The following is a 26,207-nucleotide window of genomic DNA, read 5'->3' on the forward strand; positions in this document are numbered from 1 at the left end:
CTTTCCCCGATATATCGGTGTTGCTGATAATCGGTCGATCTCTAAATAAAACACCGTTATCTGCAATATATGTCCCCCCTCCCGCAGCCTTCCGTGGCTCGGCCGGGTCTCCCGTCCCACCAGGAGACCCGGGCATCCTACCTACACCACCGCCGCTGCCGAAGAGAAGACCCGGTGTACTGCCTCTCCATGTAAAAATCCCGGAAGTGGTGTCATGACATCACTTCCGGGTACTCTGCGCCAAATTAAAAAAAGTGACAGCATTCAAAACAGCCAAACTTGGCGTTTTGAATGCTTTTCGGTGCCGAGGAGGGGTTTGGGGGTCTTTTAAACCCCCAGATCCCTCCACAAGAGTACCCTTAGAAAAAAAAAAACAAATAAATAAAACATTTTCACATGTCCGAAAATATCGGCAGATATCGGCCGATACCGATATCCGATGACCAAAATATCGGTATCGGCATTAAAAAAACTATATCGGGCGATCACTAGTTTTAATGCATTCCTATGGGACCGGAACAGCTCTTGATCAGCCCAAAAAGAAGCTCCAGTACTTTTTTGAGCTACGGGCACTTTGCTTCAGGGGACAAAACGCTCAGATGTGAACAGGGGCCATTGAAATGAATGGGATTTTGATTGTTGGGCGTTTTGGATTTTCACAGATGAGCATTTTATGGGCTGAAAAACGCTCAGGTGTAAACAGGGCCTTAATGTGAGTAGTTAACTATGGCATATTCACATGGGCACAGTATTATAATGATCCTACGATTCCCACAAAGCAACATTTCTATATTAGAAACCTAAAAATATTCTCAACTCAATCAGAAATGTAAAGACCATGTACAAGCACAACAGAACTAAACAGATAATGAATACTATTTCGAAAGCTGATTATTTTGCTGTCCTAATTAAAATTATGTTAGCCAGAGAGGTTAAAAAAAAAGGTGGAGTTGCCCTTTAAAGGGCCATGGGGAAGAGATACACCTATGGCAGTCTGCCCTTTTATATTTCTAGCTTGGGAGTATAGAAGTGAAACCATTTAAAACAATTCTAATGATAAAAACAACATAAATGGAAAAGTGTTCCATAAAAGCGCCTAACAGGGTGTAGGCAGGCGGTTCGTTCATCCTGTCCCATCATGTTAAACCGTCAGCCCTGCTTCAGTCGAACGCAGCGAGGCAACAGCTGATCTTATCTCAGTTCATTCAGTGCTGGGCTAACAACCAAGGTGTGGCATGGGAAAAGCTTTGTTTTGCCAACACAGAATACGAAAAGGCAAAGTCAAAGGATGACCTGGTTCACAGAGAATATTTCCTTTGTTATAACTTGTTTGATGGGAGAAAATAGCTACCTTAACAACAGGCTGAGGCAACTGTGAATGACCTAATTCCTTGTAGTGGATTTAAGTGCACCTGCTGCTTCCATTGCACGGCCTACACCCTGGAGGAAGCCGTGTGAGCGCCGTGTACCTTGTAAATGTACTTGAGAAGGCACATAAGGGGAGAAAGGGTTCAAATATCCTAAAGTCAATTTCATTTTAACAAATAGGCAGCATTAGGTGGGTCGCAGGTCTCTGTCAATGGTGTGTGCGCTCAGACAATGTGCTGGTAAGCTCACAGTCTGCAAAGCAGTTCTACATACACTGATTTTATCCCAACTTTAAGGCCTCAATGGTGAACTATGAACTGCAGACCTCAATGGTGAACTATGGTTCACTGTTACTGTATAGAAACAATAGAGCCTCCACTTCAATGTATAGTACTCTGAAGTTAAAGTCTAACTCCAGCCATTGTTTCTTTTTTTTTGTTTTGAATTGAATGGGGAAGATTTTTTTCAGTCTATGATCCTATTTTGGATATTTTCCTCACTTTGCCCCTGTGACGCCTATGCAGAAATGGAATAAGAGAATGATCATTATCAGGATAGGAAGAAATACACACCAACAAAAAAATGTCCCATTGCCCACTAAAATAAATGTGTTTTCGTTCACTTCTAAGTTCTAGCTGAGGGGATTTCCCATAATTTCCTATCCTAACAGGAAGGGAGGGGAAATCTCCCCAACAGTCACAAAAACAGCAATAAGAACACTAAAGAGACTCGGAACCTTCTCTTTATATCCAAATTAACAGAGCTAGTCTACAGCTCTGACCCGCAAAGTTTTGTTTTGTTTTTTTTTACTGGAAAAATGTTACCAACCAATGATAACACAGACTCAAACTGTCTTCCAGTAGAAGTTCAGCCGAAAACCAACTCTAAAAATATTTGCAGTCACATTCCAAAAGGAATCCAACCATGTAAAGCAAAAATCGCTATACACACCTTTTCTGCAGCCACTTCAGTCATGCTGATAGTGAGCTGTCAGCGGCAGCTTCTTTGTGTAGGGGGGTGCAGGAGAGGCAGCCGACAACGCAAGCCCCATAGTAAGTCTATGGGTAAGGTCACGTCCAAGGCATTTCCCAGCTGTTATGGACAAACAAACACTCCTGCGCTCAAAAGAGATGTGGCAGCGGTGAGTCTCTATAGCTCCGGGTATGTGCACAGATTTTGCTGCCCTCCTAGGGTCAGGGGAAACCAGATGGAAACACTCTAAAAAGAACAAAAAGAGGGTGCACTGACCTTGTGCATTACCTAAATGGATTTTTATTAAAATTAAGTAGAAAGTGATATACTCACAAACACAAAAATCTTAAAAGTGTATCGGTCCACAATGGACCCAAAACAACCAGGTCACTAGGACAGCGTCCAGCACGCCGGAGGACCTACCAAATGGCTGATACGTTGTGGATCTCTTCTTGTGGACCCATACGCTTTTAAGATTTTTGTGTTTGTGAGTATATCTCTTTCTACTTCATTTTAATAAAACTCCATTTTGGTAATGCGCAAGGTCGGTGCACCCTCTTTTTGTTCTTTTTACAGTGTTTCCCAGCTATTGTCAGCTGTCTCTTCCACACAGCATCTGCCACCAGAGACTGGACTAGATCAGCTGCAGAAAAGGTAAGTATAGTGATTTTTGCTTTACAGGGTTAGATAGATTGGTTTTAGAATGTGACTGCCAGTACATTTAGAGTTAGTTTAAGGCTAAACTTTAATACTATGCTAGGTTCCATCTAGGTGAGGTCTGTATTTCAAACACCATGGCTGTCTGCACAAGGTCCACTAATACATAACAGTTGCATCCCCTGTGATAACCCGACAGATATTAACAACCAGCCGTTACAAAAATATCCAATATTATGACATGGCCATCATCGTCAAAGGATGACCTGGTTCACAGAGCATATTTTCTTTGTCATAACCTAGTAACCAAATTTACCCCTACAAGTGTCTCAAAGTAATACATGTAGTATAAATAGAATATAGGTTTAACGACACTGAAGATGGAGCAGCAAATATCTGTGTGCACACTAAAGTAGTTAATAAATTGCTCTACCTGTCTCTCCCCAAAGTGTGTCATTCTCATTGATGTCTATTGGGGAGCCTTTCTCGTGGTTCAAGAGACATCTCACCACCTGGAAAAAGAGAAAGGGAGAGTCATGCAAAAGAAGGTATATGGACAATGTGTATACTAAATTTACCTGAATTTACAAGAATAAGACATCACCTATAATTTGATTTTTCAACTTTGGATTACATTAATCATAGTCTCTTTAAGAGGAGTTCTTTCCCAGTGACCACTGAAGAGGAAATCTCCCTAACTGGGGCACAAACAGCAGTTTAAACTCTCCAGTGATTTAAGGGCCCATTCATATCTGTCTACTTTGGTGTGTTGCATTAACCTGTATTGCATTAGGGCAACTTTAATGTAAATGAACAGAGCAATGAATATAGATACAAAATAAAAGTGAATTGAAAATTAGATGGAAAAAAAAAAAAAGGATATAAATATATATATATATATATATAGTTTCTATGTATAACTTGCAATTATAGATGTACATGTGGGTAGCCATTTTGCTCATTAGAATAGAAAACGTAGGTTACTGTGCCATTCACATCTCCTTGCAAGTCCACCAGACAATGATTGTATGATCTTGAGTCTTAGGTTACCTTTGCCAAGGTTGACTAGTCATTGAAAGCAAGAGTGAATTCTAATATGTGCACCTTAAAGCGGAGTTCCGGCCACAAAAAATTTTTTCAATAAAAATACCCCCGGGACAGTCAGGGCTAGTACATTCCACAATGGATAGCCTCTGTACTGTCCCGGGTCGCATTTACCTGCAAGAAGAAATACTTACCTTTAAAATTTCTTCTCCAGCGTTGCCATCTCGGTTGTGGGCAGCTGAAGCCAGTGCGATCCTCTTCTGCGTCCTCTTCCATGTCCTCTTCTCCCAGAATGCGCCTGCACCGGCCCCGCTCGTCACTTCCGGTGCGCCGCACTGATTCCTGGGAGCGATGACGTTCAGCTCCCAGAAATCATTTCAAACCGGAAGTGACGGCGCGGGCCGCCGAGGGAGGAAGTGGAAGAAAGGCTAGTATATTTTTCTACAATAACAAGTAAAAAAAAGTTAAAAAATCGTAACTATCCATTTCTTTTTCAGGTTACAAATAGGAAGCGCATGGCCACAAAATCGATTATGTCGATTTTGTGGCCGGAACTCCGCTTTAACCAAAAAACTGCCTATGCAGATAAGGGGGCGTATGTAGATATAAAAACAAACAAACTGTGCAGATCTGACTAAAGCAGGATTAACTTCCTTGCTAAAGATGTAGGCCATTTATGTACCACATGAAGCCTGACTGGAATACTCCCAGGATGTTGCTAGGTAAAGCCTAGTCATTACTGCTCACCTCCTTCACCACAGTAGTGAGCTCTCAAACAATGAGCTAGGAGCTACTGTATCAAGGGAAAGAAAGAGCATGTGAGAGGGTTTGAATCAGAGAAAAAAGCGGTAGAAAGTGAGCAATAATGACTAGGCTTCACTCAGCAACATCCTAGGAGTATTCCAATCAGGCTTCAAGAGGTATGTAAATGTGTAAATTGCCTACACATATATCAAGGGCATTATTCAAGTTTAGGCAGAGCTGCACAGTTTGTTTTAATCTCCAAACACCCTTTTACTTGCATAGGTAGTTTTTTTTTGTAGAGGTGAGCTAACCCCTAAAATTTATGTGTGTATGGTAACCTGTACAAGAAGTTAGCATCAGAGATCTAATGCAGTGCTCAATCACTATCGCCCCATCTGCTCAGTTCCCAGCTGTACAGTGCCGGGTAATGTTATGGGAACTATGCATAACTACATGTAATCATAATTATTTTAACTTTCAAGCATGAAAATATGAAGGCCAAGAAAAGGTTGACACTCTGGACAGGAACAGCTGCAACCAGTCACAATTACTGTGGGAAAAATGCCATTCCTTAAAGGTTGTAATACTTTGCCAAAACATTGTTTTGCACAAGCATTGCATCAAGTCCCAATACAAACTCAATAGGATTGTCAATGGGACATGAGGAGAAGTAAAAGAAAACGCTGCAGGTATGACATGCAGGGATTCCAAAACCCTATAGGGCTGAGTGAGGTATCTGTACCTAATATCCCAACTTGCCCATCCCTTTGGATATGGCATTATAATCTCAGTATTCCTAATAAATATTTATTTTATTTTACATTACAGAGAATGCAGCTGAAGCAGTGAGACTCTTGTAAGCAATGTTCAATCATTGCTGAAACAACAGCATTTAGTGAAGTAACCATTGAAGCAAAACGTTTGAGTGGACTTCTACAACACTCAAAATAACGGTTCTCCAGGATACTGTCTAAAAATGTCCCACCCCCAGTCGTTAGGACAGGTGTCACTTGGCTTTATAGCAAGCATTACTGTCACAGAGCCCATGCTGAATTCTTCACATACTCCTGTACAACCAGACCACATAGAGACACGCGACAACAACTGGACCCTGCAAGAGTACCTAAAGACAAATTATGGATGGTTATGACTCTCTGGCTAGCCATATATGCACTGATTTCTTCTGTTCAGCCTGCGGGCTCAACAAAATCAATCTAGTGGGTTCCACCATCTACATTAAAAAGATTTTAACCGCTTGCCGACCGCCGCAGTAGATAGTCTACTATCTACTGCGGCGGTCAGCCCCTCATAGGCAGAGCGACGTAGTACTACGTCGCTAGCCTGTAAGGGTCTAGGGAGCGAGCGCGCGCCCCCCGGAGGCGCGGTCACGAACTCCCGCGCGTGTGACCGGCGGACCCGATGCCCGCCGGTCACTTGGCGATCGTCGGTGCAGAGGGAGAAAGGCAGGCGGGCTGATGTAAACAAGCCGCCTGTCATTCTCCCCTGTGTAGAAACAGTGATCATACAGTTCTACTATGTAGAACCGTTGATCACTGTTCCTACACCTCAAGCCACAGCCAATTACAGTTAGAATCACGCCCCTAGGGACACACACCACCCCTCCCTCTCAAAAAAAAGTTAACCCCTTCACTGCCAGTGTAATTTTACAGTAACAGTGCATATGTATAGCACTGATTACTGTAGAAATGTCACAGGTAACCCCAAAAGTGTCAAAAATGTCAGTCAAGGGTCCGATATGTCCGCCGCAATGTGGCAGTACCGCAAAAAAAAAAAAAAAAAAAAAAAAATCGCAGATCGCCGCCATTACGCGTTAAAAAAAAAAAACAACAAAAATCTTTCCCTTTGTTAGTAAACGCGATAAATTTTGTGCAAACCAATCAAAATACGCTTTTTGCAATTTTTTTTTACCAAACATATATAGCATAAAACAAATTGGCCGAAAATGTTAAAAAATTTTGATTTTTACATTTTTTTGGGGGGAATTTCATATAAAAAAATGTGAAAAATATTGTTATTTTTGCAAAATTGACGCTCTTTTTTTTGTTTATAGCGCATGATCAAAAAATTGCACAGATGATCAAATACCACCAAAAGAAAGCTCCGTTTGTGGGGGAAAAAGGACGTCAATTTTGTTTAGGTACAGCGTCGCACGACCGCGCAATTGTCCGTTAAAGTCACGCAGTGCCGAATCGCAAAATAGGCCCTGGTCAGGAAGGGGGTAAAATCTTCCAGGGCTTAAGTGTTTAAGGAGGTATCTTTGCTGCCGACTATATTCTAGCAGCTGCAGCACCCAAACAGTTTGTCAAGCCAAGTAATTCCAATATAGCCCCCACAGCTTGAACCTGAGCCGATTTAGCAAGAATTAGAGACATATATGGCCAGCATTAGAAGGCAAACAATGACATTTATCTACTGTATGGATTCAAATTAGAACATTAAAGAAAAATAATCTGTCCTCGAATCTGAATATTTTACTCAAATGAGAATCCTTCTCCAAAATTGTGTTTGATATATTTGATATGCTTGGAGGTCCAATTATACCATCTTCTTTCAATGTGTTCTTTCAAAGTCACCCATCTCTTTCTCTTCTCTAAATAGTTCTTAAAGTGTTCCTTTAATCTGACCTAAAGCTTGCACAATCCACCAAGATCTTCAAAACAAGAGGCAGGCGTGCCCCAATGAAGCCTATAATACAGTGTAGATGGCAGCATTATGACAACCATATTGTTATAATTAAAGGCCCTATAATTTCAGCACGACCACAGGACACTGAGTACATGGATTACAGAGATGTCATGCTGTAGAAACTTGAAGCCCTCTGAAAACAGAAAAGTCTGCTCAGTAAAAAGTAAAAAGCAACGTGCTGTAATTTATAGCAAGTAATCAGCAATCATCTTTCATGCTGCTTTACCAAGGGTAGCTGACTGTTTGCTATAGGGTAAGCTTGCCATAAATGAGAAGAGATCTCCACAAGGACGAGAGCTGGAAAAACATTTGCCTGTTGAATTTTACTCTTGGATCCACTGCTAAACTTGTTTAATGAACTGAAACAATGCATGCATAGTAACTAATCCCAAGAACATAAACATGGTCTATATCTATCTATACACTCACACCAATCTGCCATAACATGCCCACCCACCCTTTTGCTGCCAAAACAGCCCCGATCTGTTGAAGCATGGACTCCACTAGACCTCTGGAGGTATGCTGGGGTATTTGGCACCAAGCCATCCACATATCCTTTAAGTCCAGTAAGTTTCAATGTGGGGCCTTCATGGATCAGACTTCCCATAGTACATCCTGGTGCCATCTCTTCCCCAGGTAAGCGACGCACAGGCACCAAGTCATCCACAGTATGTAAAAGAAAATGCGATTCATCAAACCAGGCCACCTTTTTCCATTGCTCTATGGTCCAGTCCTGATGCTCAAAATGCATCGTAGGTGCTTTTGGCTGTGCACATGGGTCAGCACGGGCACCCTGACTGTTTTGCTGCCATGAACCCCCGTACACAGCAAACTGCAATGCAGTCTTCTGACACTTTCTAACAGAAGCAGCATTCTAGTAGAACTAACGGAGCTAAAACTTGCCTTTCCTCCACTGGTCTTGTCCCTTGCTGGCATTGGCATCTTCTCCTGTGTGCTGGTATTAGGTCGTCTTTGTCAGCCTGCACGGGCTGGTGTCACCCCTAAGCATGCACAAGAGGCTGTCATTCAGGAACACAGAGACCAGCCCAATGATGCAAGCTGAGTTGCGCATGTGCAGCCTTCAGTTTACATTGCTAGAAAAGACAGTAAGCAGGCAGGTAGGTGCATTTTATCGCAGAAGAGGCATTACTTGTCTCTTCTGCAATAAATGACTGCCTGCTCAATGTTTGTTACATTGGAACTTCAGTTCCTCTCTGTTTCAACAATTTGAGCTACAGTAGCCCTTCTATTGGATTGGACTACATGGGCCAGCCTTTGCTCCCCATGCACATCAATAAGCCAGGGCCACCCATAACCCTGACGCAGGTTTTCTGGTTTTCCTTCCTTGGACCAAAAGTGTAGTCATTACAATCTGGCCCTTGTTAAAGTCATTTTTATGCTTGCCCATTTTTTTCTGTTTTCAACACATCAACTTCAGGGCTAACATTTTCATTTGCTACCTAATATATCCCACTTATTTTCAGATGCCATTGTAATAAAATAATGAATGTTATTCATTTTACATGTCAGTAGTCATAATGTTAAGGCTGATCGGTGTATATTAACCCTCTTATGCCTGTCTCTTTAACCAACATTTCTCGGTTTAGCCTTTCCAACTGCTGTGACTGTCCAGTGAGAGTGTTTGATCTGTTATTAGGACCACTGTGTGCAGAACGTAGCCAATCTCTATAGGCTATACATAGTTATGGCTCTATATAGCTAAAGTCAAAACACATATCTATTATAGAATGTAATTAGTTGTGAACAAAAAGTGGTTTGGGTGTCTTCTACTGGAACTCAAAATCACAATGCTTCATGCAGTATGGATTTCTGTGGCTGGACACTAATTTTTCACAACAACCGCACATATATACCATTACTATCTGACAGACTGGGACCAGTTTTAATTATCAAAATTCTGCATGTTTTTGTATGTGCTCTGTACTTTTGTGGGATGATGGGGGGTGATCCCCTATTATAATGTGTTAAATATGCCTGCATACTGCACACCTGGGAGTCAGTGGAACATAGATTCTGCTAGTAAGACTTTTTTCTGTTAACCACCGTATCCTAATGATTTTGCTAAGCTTGTTTAGCTGGTAAAGCTGAGATTAAGTTGGAACTTTGGGAGCATTGTATTCCATTTTACTGCATCACACAGCATATCAAATGATACGACAGTCAGTTCTGAGAACCCAACTGCCAGCTTCATAAAAGTCATGTCTCCGGTTTCCAACTCCATTGTGAAACAGGACCTGTTGGTTAATGGCTGTCCAAGGCAGTGTGAAAGAAAAAGCTGTTTAATAATTGTTGTGTATTAACTGCATTTAGCCTCCTGCGTGTGCTATGGGCAAAAAAAGAGAGTGGAACGGGAGTACCAAAGTCTTAAAGGGACCCTGTCAACCCAAGGCCACTTTTACCCAAAATGTCAAATTGTAAAAGCAGCATTGACTAACACACTCATTCAGCTTTAAAAAACAAATCTTTTCTGAGACAAATATGGAGCCTACCATGGGTGGCCTCCCATTGAATATAATAATTGCCAGGTGGCCTCTTGACTTCAATAGCTTGAGTCACTGACTCGGAACAAGAATACAAGTGATGTCAGAACATCAGATCTGCAGCTTTGTTTTGGTTAAGTGGCTCAAATAATTGAAGCAGTGGATCTCATGGCAGTCAGGCAACTGCCATTTTCCTGAGGGGGGTTAGGAATGGCAGACCCTAATTTTTCTTTGCATAGATTCCAACAAAATGGTACCAGATTCCCTTTCTTCTTCTGAGTGAAAGAAAAATGGAATACATCTATTTGGAATTGGCAAAAAAAAAAAAAAAAAAACTGTCTGGCTGCTTTGAGAAGTGGTTCTACTTTATGATCCTTGAACTCATTCTATATATTATTCCAGGAATCTGCCCACTGTAGTGTAAAACAGAGGAGACCACTTTGGAGTTGTGACCTGTGTACTGATACAAGGTCACAAAACACAAAGGACTTCCTAAGATTACAGTTCATACTGCATATCTTCCACTATGCTTTTCTTGAGGCATCCACATGAAGACTTGAGAATGGACTGGGCCGGCAGTGATTTGTTTCATACCTCTGTGTGTCCCATACTGGCCGCTGCGGTCAGAGACTGCTGGAGGGCGTGGCTTCGTCTTACATAATTTGGTTGTTGGTTGGGAGATGTCCAGTCACAACTCAGTAAAAACTTGAGGATACTACAGTGTCCCCTCAGAGCACTGTGTACCAAGGCACTCTGTCCTTTCTTGTCTATGTGATCCACCTGCAAAATACAATCAATAAAAGCCACTTAATTAAATTATTTAGTCAAAACATTAACAAACTGGGTTTACAAACCTTAATTCTATGTAAATTTGTAAGTTGAGACCCTATAATTAGCATACTCTACTCACAAGAAATGTAATGCGCAAATTGTGTAAACTGGAAATGATGGGAATTTTGTCTTATCTGAATCTGCGCATGCAGGATGGACGAATATGTGACAATGCATGAATCAAGGCAATCGTGGACAATACTGTAGAGACTGCTTGCGTATATTCCAGTGAAATATTAATTTGAGATTCACAGAATTTGCAAATCAATTTTCTCATCTCTTTTCCACACCTATGGTGGAATAAAGAGATGTGCAGTACATTGGCTTAGTGTTTAGCACTTCTGCCTTGCAGCACTGTTGTCCTCAGTTTGAATCCCAGCCAGGACATTATCTGCATAGAGTTTGCATGCTCTCCTTGTGCTTTGATGGATTTCCTCCAGGTTTACTCCGGTTTCCTTCCAGAGTCCAAAACATGCTGGTCAATTGTCTCCTGTCTAAATTGGCTGTAGTATGTGTGTATCTATGCATGTGAGATAAAGACCTTAAGCAGCCCATAGAAAACAAAACTAGCTTAATTCCCCTATTCACACATTCAAGGTGGATGGGGGTATCCTCCCTGCTGAGCTACCCTTTTCTGACAGCAGCCGTCAGAATACACTGATCAGCATTGCAGGCTATAGCATGCACCAAAGAATAAGAGGACATTTCCCAGCAGGGCAGTTGTACAAAAGTTGATCAAGTAGATCGACTCATGTACAACCCCAATGCCAATTCATCCATTCCCTGATAAACTGGCCAAAATTTCAATCCATGTATGGCTGGCTTTAGACTGTCAACTCCTGAAAACAGGGATTGACGGGAATGTATGTAAAGCACTACATACATTGTTGCCACTATATAAATACCTGTAATAAATTAAAATAATAAAAACATGTTGATCACATTTAATTTAGGAGAGAAGACAAGCGCCACTCTAAGTGTAGTATGACTCGGTATTTATTAAAAATTCACCATACTGGGTACTCACAATGTACAAGAGTTTAAACAGCAGTGGATATACTCTCAAGGGATCGATTGGTCCAAATGCCTGGGCGGAAAGGAACTGGTGTGCTCCGAAGATCCGTGTCTAACCGTGGGGATCGGCGATATCCGGACCCTGGGGATACTTGCAGGCCTGAGGAAGGAGCGCATGCTCCAACAACGTGTCGCCTACGTCATCACGCCCCACGCTCTACGCTTCATGCCCAACCCGGAAGTCCGCCGCCGGAAGCGCTGCAAGTGTCCCCAGGGTACGGATATCGCCGATCCCCACGGTTAGACACGGATCTTCGGAGCACACCAGTTCCTTTCCGCCCAGGCATTTGGACCAATCGATCCCTTGAGAGTATATCCACTGCTGTTTAAACTCTTGTACATTGTGAGTACCCAGTATGGTGAATTTTTAATAAATACCGAGTCTTACTACACTTAGAGTGGCGCTTGTCTTCTCTCCTAGTACCCTGCAAGTTCATCTTCTCCACTTCTTGACAAAGCTGCCTTCAAGTGTGTACAGACCTGTTGTATTTATGGACTTTATGGACTCTTTAGATATCATTTAGGTCCGTTTACTGTCCTACATGTCCCTATAGTAGGTTTTTTGAGGTTCACCTCGGAGTCCTTGTTGTGCCAGTATACCCTTGTTCACATTTAATTTAGTGTGCAGAGGACACAGCATTTCTTTCTAATAAACGTATATTAATGTCTGCAAGATTTCTCTCAGCCTACATTTTGGGTGACTATTTTTATACATGGCAGGTAAACTTTAGATGCCATGACCTGACAATATCTATAGTTATTTTATGCCTAATGCTAATCTTTTCCAATCTGCTTACTTAAACTTGCCAATGAGTATTCTTTGTTCATACACATTTATTAGCGTTTGCATTAGGAACCAACCATGTTGTACATAGCAACCACACAGAATCTGCCATTCATGGTCAATTTAAATTCAGGAGAATAAAAAATGGAATCCGGGACGGTCGCCAGGTGGGTAGGTTATGGGCCTGGACTCAACCTCCACTTTTTCAGCTATGCAGCCTGGTCCACCCAGTGTCCCGTACGCTTTTTACTTTTGAGAAACTTCGGGAGAGGTTTTCCTTGCCGAAGCAGTCCTTTTATTTTTTTCTCCAAGTTCGCGACTTTTTTCAGAAACTGGCGCAGACGTTTACCCTGGAGAGGCCCACGGCCTTTAAAATTGTTGTGTGGCCGTGGTCCCCATCAGGGACACTTGGTGTCTTCCATATATACCATTTTACACGACGCTGTTCCGCTCGCATTTTTACATGCGTCGGTGGTCTGAGATACTGGGTCGGCCGATTACGCTGTCCATGTGGAATAGGATATGGACGTCTTCCTTTAAATCTTCCCGCTGTGTGGCGCAGAGAGAGACTGCCCTCAAGGTGCTCCTTTTTTGGTATAGGACCCCGGAACGCCTTCATAAGATGAATCCCTCGTGTTCCACCCTGTGCTGGCGGTGCAGGGGGGATACAGGTTCTCTTTATCATATTTTTTGGTCATGTACCCTTATTTGTCCCTTTTGGTCAATGGTTCTGGACACTCTTAAAGCCGTGGTGGGAGTGGATTTGCCACTAGACCCCTTGCATTGCCTACTCGGCCTGCCATTTCCCAGGCTCTCCAAGCCGGCATCCAAGCTGATTTCCTTTCTCCTTTTGGCTGCTAGGAGGGCCATTCCCCTATGCTGGCTACGGGAGTCCCCTCCAGACAAGGCTCTTTTTTGGAAACTAGTTTCTGACATCCGGAACTTGGAGTCTGACGGCTAGGGTGCATGATGAGCTACCCAAGTTCAATGCGGTCTGGGAAGCTTGGGATTCATATGCCTTGAATCCCCCTTGATCCCCTTGCTCTTTTCTATAATGTTTCTTGTGTATGTGGACATTTTATTATGTTTTTACGGAAATTTTTCTCATGCTTTGCAGTTTTGTGCTGTATCTTTACCTGCTTCATCATTGTGTTGTCCTTTGTTTTTATTACTGTCTTGGGGACACCACTCCTCAGTTATGTCATTCTTATGTTATGTTTATTATGCTTTTATGCAATAAAAATATAATTAAAAAAAAAAAAAGGAATCCGGTAGGTTATCTTCTGGCAACATACATGATTCCTCTATCAGCCATTCTGATAAATTAGGGCAAGAGAACACATTTCAAAAAGGACCCTGCAGAGTCTCGCCAATATTCTCCATCTGCCGGAATAGCTGAAGCCGAGCAACATCAGCACAGGATGCGTATCCTCTGCGAGCTTCATTACATGAGGAAGCCACAACATCTGCTGAATATTAGAGGGGAAGGGGGCACATTCTGACAAATTCCTATTAATGACCTGGGATCTAGTAACAGTAACCCACATAATCTTACGGGCCACATACAGAGCGAACTCCACACACAAGGGACAAAGCTTCACACTTTCTAACTGAAGCATGTCTGCCATTGTGAGGGAGTTCAATCCAAGGGAGGAGAGTGCCAATGTGCATATCATTATTGCGGGCAAAATGCAATTAAAGCAACAGTAACTTCTGCATTGTGCAATTACCACACTTGGCTGAAGTCCCTGGGAGTGTCATGTCATGTATTTTATATATAGCATAAAAGATTTACTAAATGTGAAAGACTGAAACAGATTTTCTCTAAATGATCTGGAAGACTGTAAAGTGAGGCTCCACTTTAATCATCCAGAATATTTAAAGAAAAAAAAAAAAGCAAAGAAAAATCATAGATCATTCATACTTTATTCATGAACACATCAATACATGCAGTTTGTTTAAAGCAAGTAGTGTATCACTTGATATTAGCCTATTTGCAGTTCCTGTACAATAGAGCTCAAACTGCGAAAGGCCAAAACAGTACAGAAGCTAACTGCCATACTATACAATTTCCTTTAGATTTACCTTCAACTATGTAGTGCAAAGGCCTGCCTCATTGCATACAAATTGGAAAGTGTTTAGGTTTGACCTCATATGGATTTGGTAAATCTGAAGAAAAATTGTATAATGTATGACCAGCCTATCTGTTAAGCTGTCGTGCTCATGTGTTAAAAAGATGCATGCTGACCGGAAGAGAGAGCAGAGTGACAGAGATGAGCTCATCAGTGTGCTGCTTCTTTTTTAAATGTCCAGCCACAGGCTGGGGAAGCAACAAGACCTGTAAGTGTTACTCCCACCCTGCCAAATCTCAAATCTGGATGGATAGTATACAAATACAGATAGAAATCATTTGGCATAAAAACTCGTCATTTATGCACTTCATCTGTATGTAGAGCTGTTTTCACCTGGATTTCAGCGTTAAATTCATTGCAAACCTCACACAAATTATGAACACAGCATATCCCTCTATAGTGTGTACTTGTCTCAATTAAGAGCACTAGGTGTCATTTCTGTCTGCTGCTTCTTTCCTCGGTTATTAGCTTGAATTGCTTCAGACTTTTTTTTCCTGACACCAAGAGAAAAACAGTTACAGGAGAGGGCTCTCCAGCTGATTGACAGCCTGATTGTCCCTTCCCTCCAATCAGCTCTCAGAGCTCTCCTCATTGAGTTCTGCAAAGTGTAACTTCAGTCCTCTACCCCTTTTTTCTGTACTCTCAAACAAGCTTTATAATTCAGCACTTTGAAAAGATGTAGAGAAGAGAGGGCTGCAGATAGGAAGATACAAATTTTAGAATTTGTTTAATCTCTGTGCATCACCTGAGGCCAGTCACTTCACTGAGTATATGTAAGGATTTACAACCATTTTAAGAGCAGGACTTTCTAATGTATATTGCCGGAAAAGCATCACAAATACATTTTTTTTAAATCGCCTCCATTATAGTCACCTTTGCTCCTTTTTTGCACAGAAGGGTTACAATATTTAGGTGTCCAGAAGCAGCTGCATAGCACAATGGGGTCATACCGCTCTCAGACAACCCATCCACAATGGCCCCAGACTCCAGCAGCAAGCAGACCATCTCCTCATGACCGAGGTGCGCTTGGACACACTGAATTGGGGCGTTATTTAAAACCTCTGTCCTGTAGTTGACGTTTGCCCCTGCTAAAATCAGGAGTCGGCTCACCTGCAAAAAGAATCAAGTAGGTTAGTTTTTTGGCTGGATGCAGGAATGCTATAGGCAGCTGCAGCAAATTAATTCTGCTTGGCTAGAGCCAAAACCACAGAAGACATTTGTGTATGCCCTTTACACCAGTACTGTGATATTCCCTGAAACACAATAAGCTAGATTTAACCTGCTTTCTTGATGCAGGGCATGGGAATACATTGTGGTCTATTAAAGGAGGACTGACAGATGAAAAACATATAATAGGTGTAAGATAATATAAGTGCATTAAAAGTTGCTCAGGACTGTAAAGGAACATAAACCTCCCCTGACGCAGCATAGCGGAAAACTGGCACTCTCCAGCATGTTTTTAGAATGGAAAAACTTTTACAGAACTCCATTATCAAAGACTTGTTGGCAATGACTAACCAGTGGTGGGTTATTGACCTGTCATACTAAAACCAGTTATTTCCTATCAATCATACAAGCTCTGTTATGTAATAAGAATATCTACCTGGGTGCAGCTAGAACAACCAAATGAGGGATATGTGAGCCAGCAGACAGGGGATCATTACTTTAGCTGGGGGTTGATTTTTTTTCATTCTGAAACTTCTGCATTACATCATCTTTTCTAGCGTCCCTTTCACAGAATGCAATATCTCAGAGTTCTTGAACTTTAGCCAATGACCGTCCCTTGGTATCTAGCATTGCAGGGTCAGTACAAAGAGTATAAAGCTTGTTACTTGCACTTAACACATGTTTTAGGTTAAAATAAACTAAAAGGGAAGCTGTGCTTTGGATAACAACTCAAAGGCCCCAACCTTTCATCTTCCAGTCTATCCAAGAGACATGGGAAGTAAGGGCTGATCGTCTGGTATGGGCAATACAGGCAGCTTTGCTTTCAATCAAAGTCAACTATGAAGCCCATGATTTTTGGTAATCGAGAGACTACCAGACTTATTTGATACAGCAAAGTTCTGTAACTAACAGTGAAACATCAATCATCTTCTACTGCTTTTATTGCTATAATCAGACAAAAAGAGAAATATAGTAGGATCACAGAACTTTGTACATTACCATTGTCCTATGCTCTGCTTTACTAAATATGCCTGCAGGCATTCATGAGGATTCAATAAAGACCTGCAAGAGGACTCTTGTTTACATGTATGGGGATTTAATAATGATTACAACAAAACTAAACTCATCAACACTAAAAGAGTCTCAATTAGAAAGAAAACGGCTTCTGAGATGGGTGTGTTCTCTATCCACCAGTAGAGATGGGCTAAGATGTGTTCGGGAACCTAGTCACAAACCACCTGCCCAATTCCGCCAGAAAGCAGACACTACACACCGCTAATCACAGGCAGTGAGGCATTTCCCGGTCTGTGCAGCTGTGAAGCGGTGTGCATTGTCATCTTCCTGGCGGGATCAGGCAGGGAAGGTAGGTTGGGAATAGGATCCTGAACATAACTGAGCCCATCTCTATCCACCAGCTGACAGCTAAAAGTGGAAGTGAGGGCAAACAGATCAACTCATATCTGCTAAAATCAACAAGTCAAATGTCAAATTTTGCTCAGCTAGTTTTACAATCCAATCACTTGGATACAGCACTGCCAGAATCTGACCCCGGGGAGGGGGGTTTGCGAGGATTTTGGGGAATTTAGCATCAGTCCCCCGAGCAATCAAACACAGCTGGTGGCTCAGTTCTACGTGCTACCTGAGCAGAGAGCCAGTGTCAGTCAGTCACTGGAGCACTGGGCTGTGGAGGAGGTGGGAGTGGCTGGCTCAGGCTCTCAGCGGCTCGCTAAGAGTTTGACTCTGGTGCCAGTTCAGAACAGACTGCACTCCTGTCATCCATTTAAGAAGTACAGCCAAACCAGCCTTAGCTGTACTACTTTTTTGTTTGTACTTCTTTTTTAAATAAAAGATAGAAGCTGACCGATTGCCATGCACAATGGCTCTAGAGTCTGTCAGCTCTGGTCTAAGAAAATTCCACTTACTGTGTATTGTGCAATTTAATAAGGCCTGATTTATTTACAGTGCTTCCTTTTCAATTCAACCTGTGCAGGGCACTACAAGAGGCTATAATAAAGACAGACTGTCACACTCCTAATGTGATTTTTTTGTTAGTTATTTAACTGGGTTTTAGGCTTTATTGTATCCGACACTTCCTGAGTATGGCTGACTGTTTCAGCAAACAAATGGATGTCTGCAGGCAAATACAAAATACAAAAAGAGGAGGAAGATAATTTGCAAAGTCGATAAGATATAAAGAAGTGACAAAGCTTTCTTATCAGTCTTATGCTGGGTACACACAGGAAGTCCTTGGCTGTGAGTGCCGATCCGATGCTGGTTTTCCAGAATGCTCATCCGACAGAAGTCAGTTGTAAGACCGGCTTCTTTCGGACGAGGAGCTGTACACATGGGATGAAAGTCGTCTAGTAACTGCCGAACCAACCATTTTCGGCCTGAGTGTACCTAGCTTTAGTAGTTCAAAACACTAAAAAGCATAAAAACACATCAATGACAGCTGTTTGTGAGCATTGCAGAATACTGGCTCTCTTTAGAAAACAATGTTTAACGGAATAGTACAGCCCAAACTTTTTTTGCTGTACTTCTATGGATCACAGGAGTACAGTTTGTTCTGCACTTCTATGACCCATTTTCAGCCAACAGAGGGCTAAAGTCTGGTCGACTGATGTCACAGAGCCGGTCAAGGATCTGAAAAGATCCCAACCAATATGGTCGGGATCCACCAGAAGCCTGGACCAGCATCTGGCTCAGCCTCTCAGTAATCTGCCGAGAGCCTGAGCCAGCCCAGAGCAAAGAAGAAAGGGCAGCGCAAAGAGCCCATGACTGACAGTCCCAGCTTTCTGCTCAGAGCGGAGGGGGAGAACTGAGCAATCGCTGTGTTTGATCATGGAGTTCTAACTGCAGAGCTGGTGGGGGACATATACAGCATTGGATTAATGTTGCATCCACCTAGGTGAGCATATTGTGTTTTTTTTCTTTTTCTTTTTGCAAAGCCCATACTTCTCTTTTAATAATGTATTTAATATACTGTATAGGTCTAGCAGATTACAATTCCAGTCCATAGAGGAAGCCAGACTGTAAGGTGTTGCGAAGACTGATGGGTTTTCCACTAAGCATAACCTCTGCACAGTCTGGCAAACGCTGCTCATGGAAGAATGTGAAGTATGATTTTCAAGAAAATACTTAAAAATGCATTTACTTTCCAGGCCCAAACTGGAGCCTCCCTCAACCATGGGAAACCGCAGAGAGGCTACATATTTCTTCATAGGATAACACCACTGCCCCAAAAGTCACTGGCTCCAATTCTTTAAGCTGCAGTATCCCTTAAAGCAAAACGGCAACTATCCTCACCCAGGTCCCCAAAGTCTAACTTGGGGTATTTTTTTTTTTCACAGAAAAAAATTCTGTTTAAATCTTCTATCAGAAGTTGTTTACAGTGTTTGCAGTGACATCATGGCAGCTTCCTCTTCTTCCTCTATGGTGGGGAAGGGGGTGGGTAATGGTACAAGAGCACCCCCCAGTCCTGGAGTAGTGTGAGCCAAGTCTGCGTTATGATGCGAAATAGGGTTGTGTAAACCGTAGCGAGGCTCAGGAACTAGGCAGAAGGATGTGGGTGTTCCCAAGGAGGACTGCCAGCAATGAACCATAGAAGATGATGGGGACAGTGCTGGAGGATGGAGAGGATAAGTACATGGGGGCGGGGGGGGGGGACAAAAAGCCTGCCCCTCCCATTTGCTGCAGAATGGGACCCATGCTCTTGAGGGGAAGCTGTGGACTCAATACAGAGGTCTGAAACACCCTCTACAGATTCAGACTTATTGATTTTGCAATCAGCAAAGCTTGTGCTCCCCATTCATTGGGGAGGTCAGGCTCTGATTTAGCAGGTGAGTACACACACATACAGCCGTGGCAAAAAGTTTTGAGAATGAAACAAGTATTTTTTCACAAAGTCTGCTGCCTCAGTTTTTATGATAGCAATTTGGATTGCTGAGGACTGAGGTAAAGTTGATTTCTCTGATGAATCCCCTTTCCGATCGTTTGGGGCATCCGGAAAAATCTTGTTTGGAGAAGAAAAGGTGAGCGTTACCAGGAGTCCTGTGTTATGCCAACAGTAAAGCATCCTGAGACCATTCATGTGTGGGGTTGCTTCTCAGCCAAGAAAGTGGATAAGAACACAGCCATGGATAAAGAATAGTGCAAAAACATGCTCCGAGAGCAACTTCATCCAACCATCCAGGATGGTGAAGAACAATGCCTTTTCCAGCATGATGGAGCACCTTGCCATAAGATAAAAGTGATAACTAAGTAAGTAGCTTGGGGAACAAAACATCAACATTTTGGGTCCATGGCCAGGAAACTCCCCCAGACCCTAATCCCATTGAGAACTTGTGGTCAATCCTAAAGAGACGGTGAACAAAAAAAAAAACACAAATTCTGACAAATGCCAAGCATTGGTTATGCAAGCCATTGGTCAGGATGTGGCTCAGATGATGATTGACAGCATGCCAGGGCGGATTGCAGAGGTCTTAAAAAAGAAGGGTCAACACTGCACATATTGACTCTTTGCATAAACTTAATGTAATTGTCAATAAAAACTTTTGACACTTATGAAATGCTTGTAATTATACTTCAGTATACCACAGTAACATCTGACAAAGATCTAAAAACACTGAAGCAGCAGACTTTGTAAAAATTAATATTTGTGTCATTCTCAAAACTTTTGGCCACGGCTGTACATTCTACCCTCTATGGGTGCAGCATTGCTGTGATGCTGCAGCTTTCCCCCGCGGGTTCTAAGCCCAAGAGAGATCACATGACTGTCAGTCATAGCCCTCCGCTCTGCCTCTCCATCGCTGACTGGAGGGCCGGGCAGGAGAGGGGGTTAGGCGCAGCTGACTTTGGCTTTCAGCTATGTGCTAAGAAGCTGAGCCAGTTGCTGGTCAGGCATCTGTGTGAATCCTGACGTTATTGTCAGGATTCTTCCATACCATGTGACGTCCTGCTGATTCTAAGTCACAGCAGAAATGCACGCCTGTAACCCAGAAGAGAAGTAGGACCAGAAAAGCTTTGGCTGTACTACAAAATACAGCATTTGTAGTTTCTAACAGTGACAGTTAGTCCCTTCCCTGGGGTTCATATTTACAAACATCAACAGTACATATAGGCCTAGACGATTCTGCTTTCACGCCATCATGTGTTAAATTGCTCTTGCCAGTTAAAATGTAATGGCCAGATCTGACTATTGGCAGTAATAATACACTACATCAGCTCCGAGGAACGCTGGAACTGTGCGAAGGTTTCTCATGTAACTGTACAAATCTGGGCCTATAGTGTATCCATGGCAATGAAAAACAAACACAAATGCCTCTAAGTGGGTAGCATGATACTACAAAGGCATGCTGTACAAAATAAGACAAGATAAGTAATTCACAAGTGGATCAAATTCAGCTGTCCACCTAACTAAGCCAGAAGGCCATTGAAAGACATAGGGACACATACTTTTACCATAAACAGGAAAGATGTGAAAAAGTTAGGTAAACTTCTGCGGTTATGCACTGGCCTAATCTTAAACCAATTAAGGGGAAAATCTAAGGCTCCATTCACACCTAGGCGATTTGATTTGCAGGTGGAATCGGCGCAATTCTGCCCGCCATTCCAAAATGCGGTAAAACGCGGGCCGCGTTTGTGATGCCATTACTTCTTAATGGCACCACAATCATGGTGTAATTTTTCCACGATTGTTGCAGCAAAATCGGAGCGTTCAACACTATTGCCCAAAAGAAGCTTCTGCTCCTTTTTGAGTGATAAGTTTCATGCATTCAATTGATTCTTCCCAAAGGATATCCGCAGAGAAAGGCCAGAGACATACAACGGTCTCCTGATTTGACCGCGACTGGCAGGACAGGTCATACCAATCAGGTAAATGAGCAACTTAAGTACAACTAAAGGCTCCTGTAAAGCCTAAACAAGTGCCAAATCCATATACTACGTGATGCACAAGCCTCATAAAATAAAGAAAAAGCTTACATTATCATCCCTGACTGAGCTAAATCCTCCTTTATTTGTGTTTCATCAGCTTCCTTCTCCAGACACTACAACACACAATGGACGGGAGGGTTTCAGCAGTGCTGCCAATCCAGAAAGAACTTGGCGGGCCTAGGTGTGGCTAAGTGTTTACTGACAAGCTACCGACTTGTAACCAGCAGTAGACCAAATGAACAATCTCCTGCGCTAAAGAGAAATGTACTGGCAAAGAAGAATCATCAATCTTTAGCTATTCCAATATAGGCAAAACCTTGTAGCCCTCCAAGGACTGGGTGAGCCCAAAGATCACAGAAAGATACAGAAACTTTTTATAGTAATGAAACAGTCAAGCATATCAGTACCCACAGTATCTTAAAGACCTGGTAACATTAGCAAATCCCAAAACGCAAGACGACCATCACAGTGGCTGATGCGTTTTTAAGGGGAGATCCCTTGAAAAAATGGGAATTTTTACTTACTGTAAAATACATTTCTCGGATATTCATTGACGGACACAGATCCTTATCTTCTTGACCATTGGGTTATACTTACCCCTACTGGAGTAGGACACTCAGGGGGTATACTCCCACTCTCAGCTATAGGCACTCAGTTTTGTTACAAGCAGTGTCAGGAGAATTATAACTCCACAGAGGGTTGGGTGCTGTGTCCGTCAATGAACATCAGAGAAATAAATTTTACGGTAAGTCAAAAATCCCATTTGCTCTTCCATTCATTGACGGACACACCTCCTTATATTCTTGACCATTGGAACGTCCCAAAGCAGTGTCAAACATGAGGGGTGGTAACAGCAAGAAAAGATTCCCAAGGCTAAACCAACCAGGTAACATGGAGCTCAACCATAAAAACTGGAGCTCATCTGAATAAAACAATACACCCTCAAAGAGGACTAGGTCCTCTAAAACCGCAGCCTGCAAAACCCTTGCGGCCATAAAGAAGCATCCACAGATGCCAACACATCCACCTTATAAAACTTTGTGCAAGTGTGCACAGGCGATCAAGTGGCCGCCTTGCAAACCTTCATCACTGACACCATATGACGATAGGCCCAGGAGGCACTAAGCAAGTAGAGTGTGCCTTAACAGAGAAAGGAGGGACCTGACCCTTAATTGAACAGGCCTGAATCACTGACTGTCTGATCCATCTGGAAATGGTTGCAGCAGAAGCAGCCAATCCTTTGAGGTCCATCCGTAACTACAAATAGTGAGTCTGACTTCCTAAAAGACTTGTAGCTGCCAGGTACACCCTGATTGCCCGAACCACATCCAGGGAATGCAAGGCAATAACATTAGGATAACATTAGGATGTTTAGGCCTGGGACATAGGGAAGGCAACACAATGTCTTCATTCAAATGGAAATCAGGGACGACCCTTGGAAGGAACAACCTACAGGGACGAAGAACCACCCTATGTCTGTGAACCACCAGGTAAGGTGAACGACAAGACAATGCCGCCTCCTCCGACACCCTGTGCGCAGAAGTAATACCCACCAAAAAGGCCACCTTCTGGGACAACGTAAGCAGGGGAACCTCCTGAAGACTTTGGAAAGGAGGTTTCTGAAGAGCTGACAGCACCAAATTTAGGTCCCACAGCGGCAATGGAGACCGCACTGGAGGAGCCAAGTGTCAAACTCCCAGGATAAAGGTATGCACTAAGTAATAAATGACCAATGGTCGTTGAAAGGAAACCGCCAAGGCCGAAAACCTGGCCCTCGATGGTACTCAAGGCCAGGCGCTGCTCTTGGAGGAAGGCCAAGATCCGAGCCACCAAATGGAGCGAGGGTGAACCCCAAGAGACTCACACCATGCAATGTACATCTTCCAAGTATGATGGTAGATCTTCCCAGAAGTAGATTTTCTAACCTTTAACAGCTTAGGAATCACCGATTCAGACAAACCTCTATCCTTCAACAACTGGCTTTCAACAGCCAAGCCATTAAAGCCAGCGACTGTAAAATAGGATGGAAGATTGGCCCTTCGGGACAGCAGAGAAGTCTCGAAGGAGCACCGGCGACCAGCCATACCAGATCGGCGTACAAAGACCGGCGAGGCCAGTTTGGAAGCACTAGAATGACCGGAATCCCCATGTACCTCGATTCTGCACAGGAGACTTGCCAGAGGTTTTGGGGGGGGGGGGGACCGTAAATCAGACTATACCAACTCCAAGAAGCCACTAATGTGTCTGGGGGATCCCGAGGCCTTGCCACAAACCTCTGTACCTTACGTGGAATGTGTACGGCAGAGAGGACTGGAACAAATTGTTCTGCCCACCTTAGAAAGCCAGCTACTTATACCAAGAAACAGGGTGGCACCGCTTTTGACAGACCACCGCTCCATTGGAATGGGGGGAGCTGTCAGCCAGGAGGAATAATGCGAATTAGGCCGAGGCCAGGTCATATGCACCCTCGCGAGACGTTTAACTCGCAGGCCAGCCCCCATCCAGTGGGGCTATGTCGCGGTTGACCTAGCGTGGAGCTGAGGCCTGTATGCGCTCACTGGCCAGACTGCGGGGAACCTTTAGATCTAGATTATCCAGTCCGTCGCCCAGTCCGGCAGTTGATAGATTGTAGATTCCCACAGGAACAAAAAAACAAAGATAGGGAAAAGTTCCATTTAAAAGGAAAACAATTGCCAGGACCAGAAATCCCAGCAAGGAACTAGGTCCTTACTCCTGACTAGGCCAAAAAAACTGAGGGCATACAGCTGAGAGTGGGAGTATACCTCCTGGGACTACCCCATAGGCGTAGTCAAGCTTTTTCCTGCCTAGTGTCCTACTCCTGTAGGGTGCAGTATAACCCAATGGTCAAGAAGATAGATAAGGAGCTGTGTCCGTCAATGAACGAAAGAGAAATCTCTATTCTTTCATGTTGTAAGTGCTGCCTGTCTGCCGGCATCTCTTTCAACAACTTCCTGGAACTGCTACATATTTTGCAGCTCTGCTGTTTTACTTTAAATTTATAAGGACTACATATCCTATGGTACCTTTGTGTCTACAAGCAGTGATTTCTGTACTGACTCCACCTCCTGAAACTCCTCCTTTCGGCACCTCTGTAGTTCAGAAGAAGACTCTGTGAAATGTGTGACACAGCAGTGCCCATTCACAGGGCATAGTGAATATGTGTTGCAGAAATTAAGTAAATGTGTGGGAATCTTTGTGTGGGAATCTTTACAAAGTAAGTTTTTAAAACTTAACGATCATTCAGGTTAAAAGAGGTAGGCTGGAAAAATGTTTTAAAACAATGTGGAAATGAATATGTATGATTTCACATTTTGGCCACGGATAAGCTTTAAGTGCTGCAGCACATACTTATTTTTAATAGGAGGCTGGACTTTATTTTAAAAGAAAATATTTTTTCCCAGTTTTGTGAAGAGTAGGTTAAAAGACAATTATGGGTTTACAAAAAAAAAAAAAAAATATATATATATATATATATATATATATATATATATATAGATATATATATATATATATATATATATATATATATATATACACACATACATACACACACACACACTCACCCAGGTGAATGCAGCATCGCTATGATGCTGCATGTTCCCCTTGATGCCTCTGCACTGGGAATACCATTGATCTCTCAGGTCTCCCCTCTGACTGTCAGTCACCGGTTCTCTGCTCTGCCACCCCCCCAGCGCTCACTGGAGCGCTGGCTGAAGAAGGGGTAGGAGGGACTGGCTCAGTCTCCCAGTGGCTCACTGAGAGGCTGAGCCAGCTGTCGATCCAGGCATCTGGGTCGATCCAGTGCCTGGATCAGCTAAAGCCCGCTGTCAGCTGAAAACAAGTCCCAGGAGTGCACTCCTGTAAACCATAGGAGAAGTAGAGCCAAAGAAGCTTTGGTCATACTTCTCGGATTCTTGGTCAGGAACATATTGTACTGTTTGGTTTTAGATACAGGGATTCTATTACCTTAATGGAAAAAATATCATAATAATGAAAATTCAAGAAAATAGAAAAAATATAAGGGAAACTCAAATAGAAAATGGAAAAATTATTGGTAGTAGTTAAAATCCTTAGACTGGAATAACGAAGCTAAACTAAAGGGGTTTATTTGACTAGGCTTTCCACCTCAGCGGATATCTCATTAGGAATAATGTAAAAGGATAAAACAAGTTCTAAATACAAAAACAAGGGGTCTTCAAAAAGTTTCCGCACTTTTAAATACACTATATTGTCAAAAGTATTGGGACGCCTGCCTTTACACGCACATGAACT

The 26,207-nt window shown here is 42.8% G+C and overlaps 1 protein-coding gene across 4 annotated transcripts in view; it reads right to left on the reverse strand.

Annotated features, from left to right (window-relative positions):
• The window catches only part of TANC1 (tetratricopeptide repeat, ankyrin repeat and coiled-coil containing 1), a gene marked incomplete at its 3' end in the record, with an annotated part of 423,607 nt that overhangs the window by 54,933 nt on the left and 342,467 nt on the right, over positions 1–26,207 (reverse strand). For all 4 annotated transcript variants that reach the window (XM_082260319.1, XM_082260320.1, XM_082260321.1 and 1 more), the window contains 3 exons: positions 15,687–15,923; positions 10,587–10,772; positions 3,431–3,509 (listed from right to left, as the gene is read on the reverse strand). In XM_082260319.1, coding sequence (XP_082116445.1) covers positions 3,431–3,509; positions 10,587–10,772; positions 15,687–15,923 — 502 coding nt within the window. The remainder of the gene's footprint in view (positions 1–3,430; positions 3,510–10,586; positions 10,773–15,686; positions 15,924–26,207) is intronic.

This window comes from Pelophylax lessonae (genome assembly GCF_965119305.1).
Source record: "Pelophylax lessonae genome assembly, chromosome: 6".
Taxonomy (NCBI): Eukaryota; Metazoa; Chordata; class Amphibia; order Anura; family Ranidae; genus Pelophylax; species Pelophylax lessonae.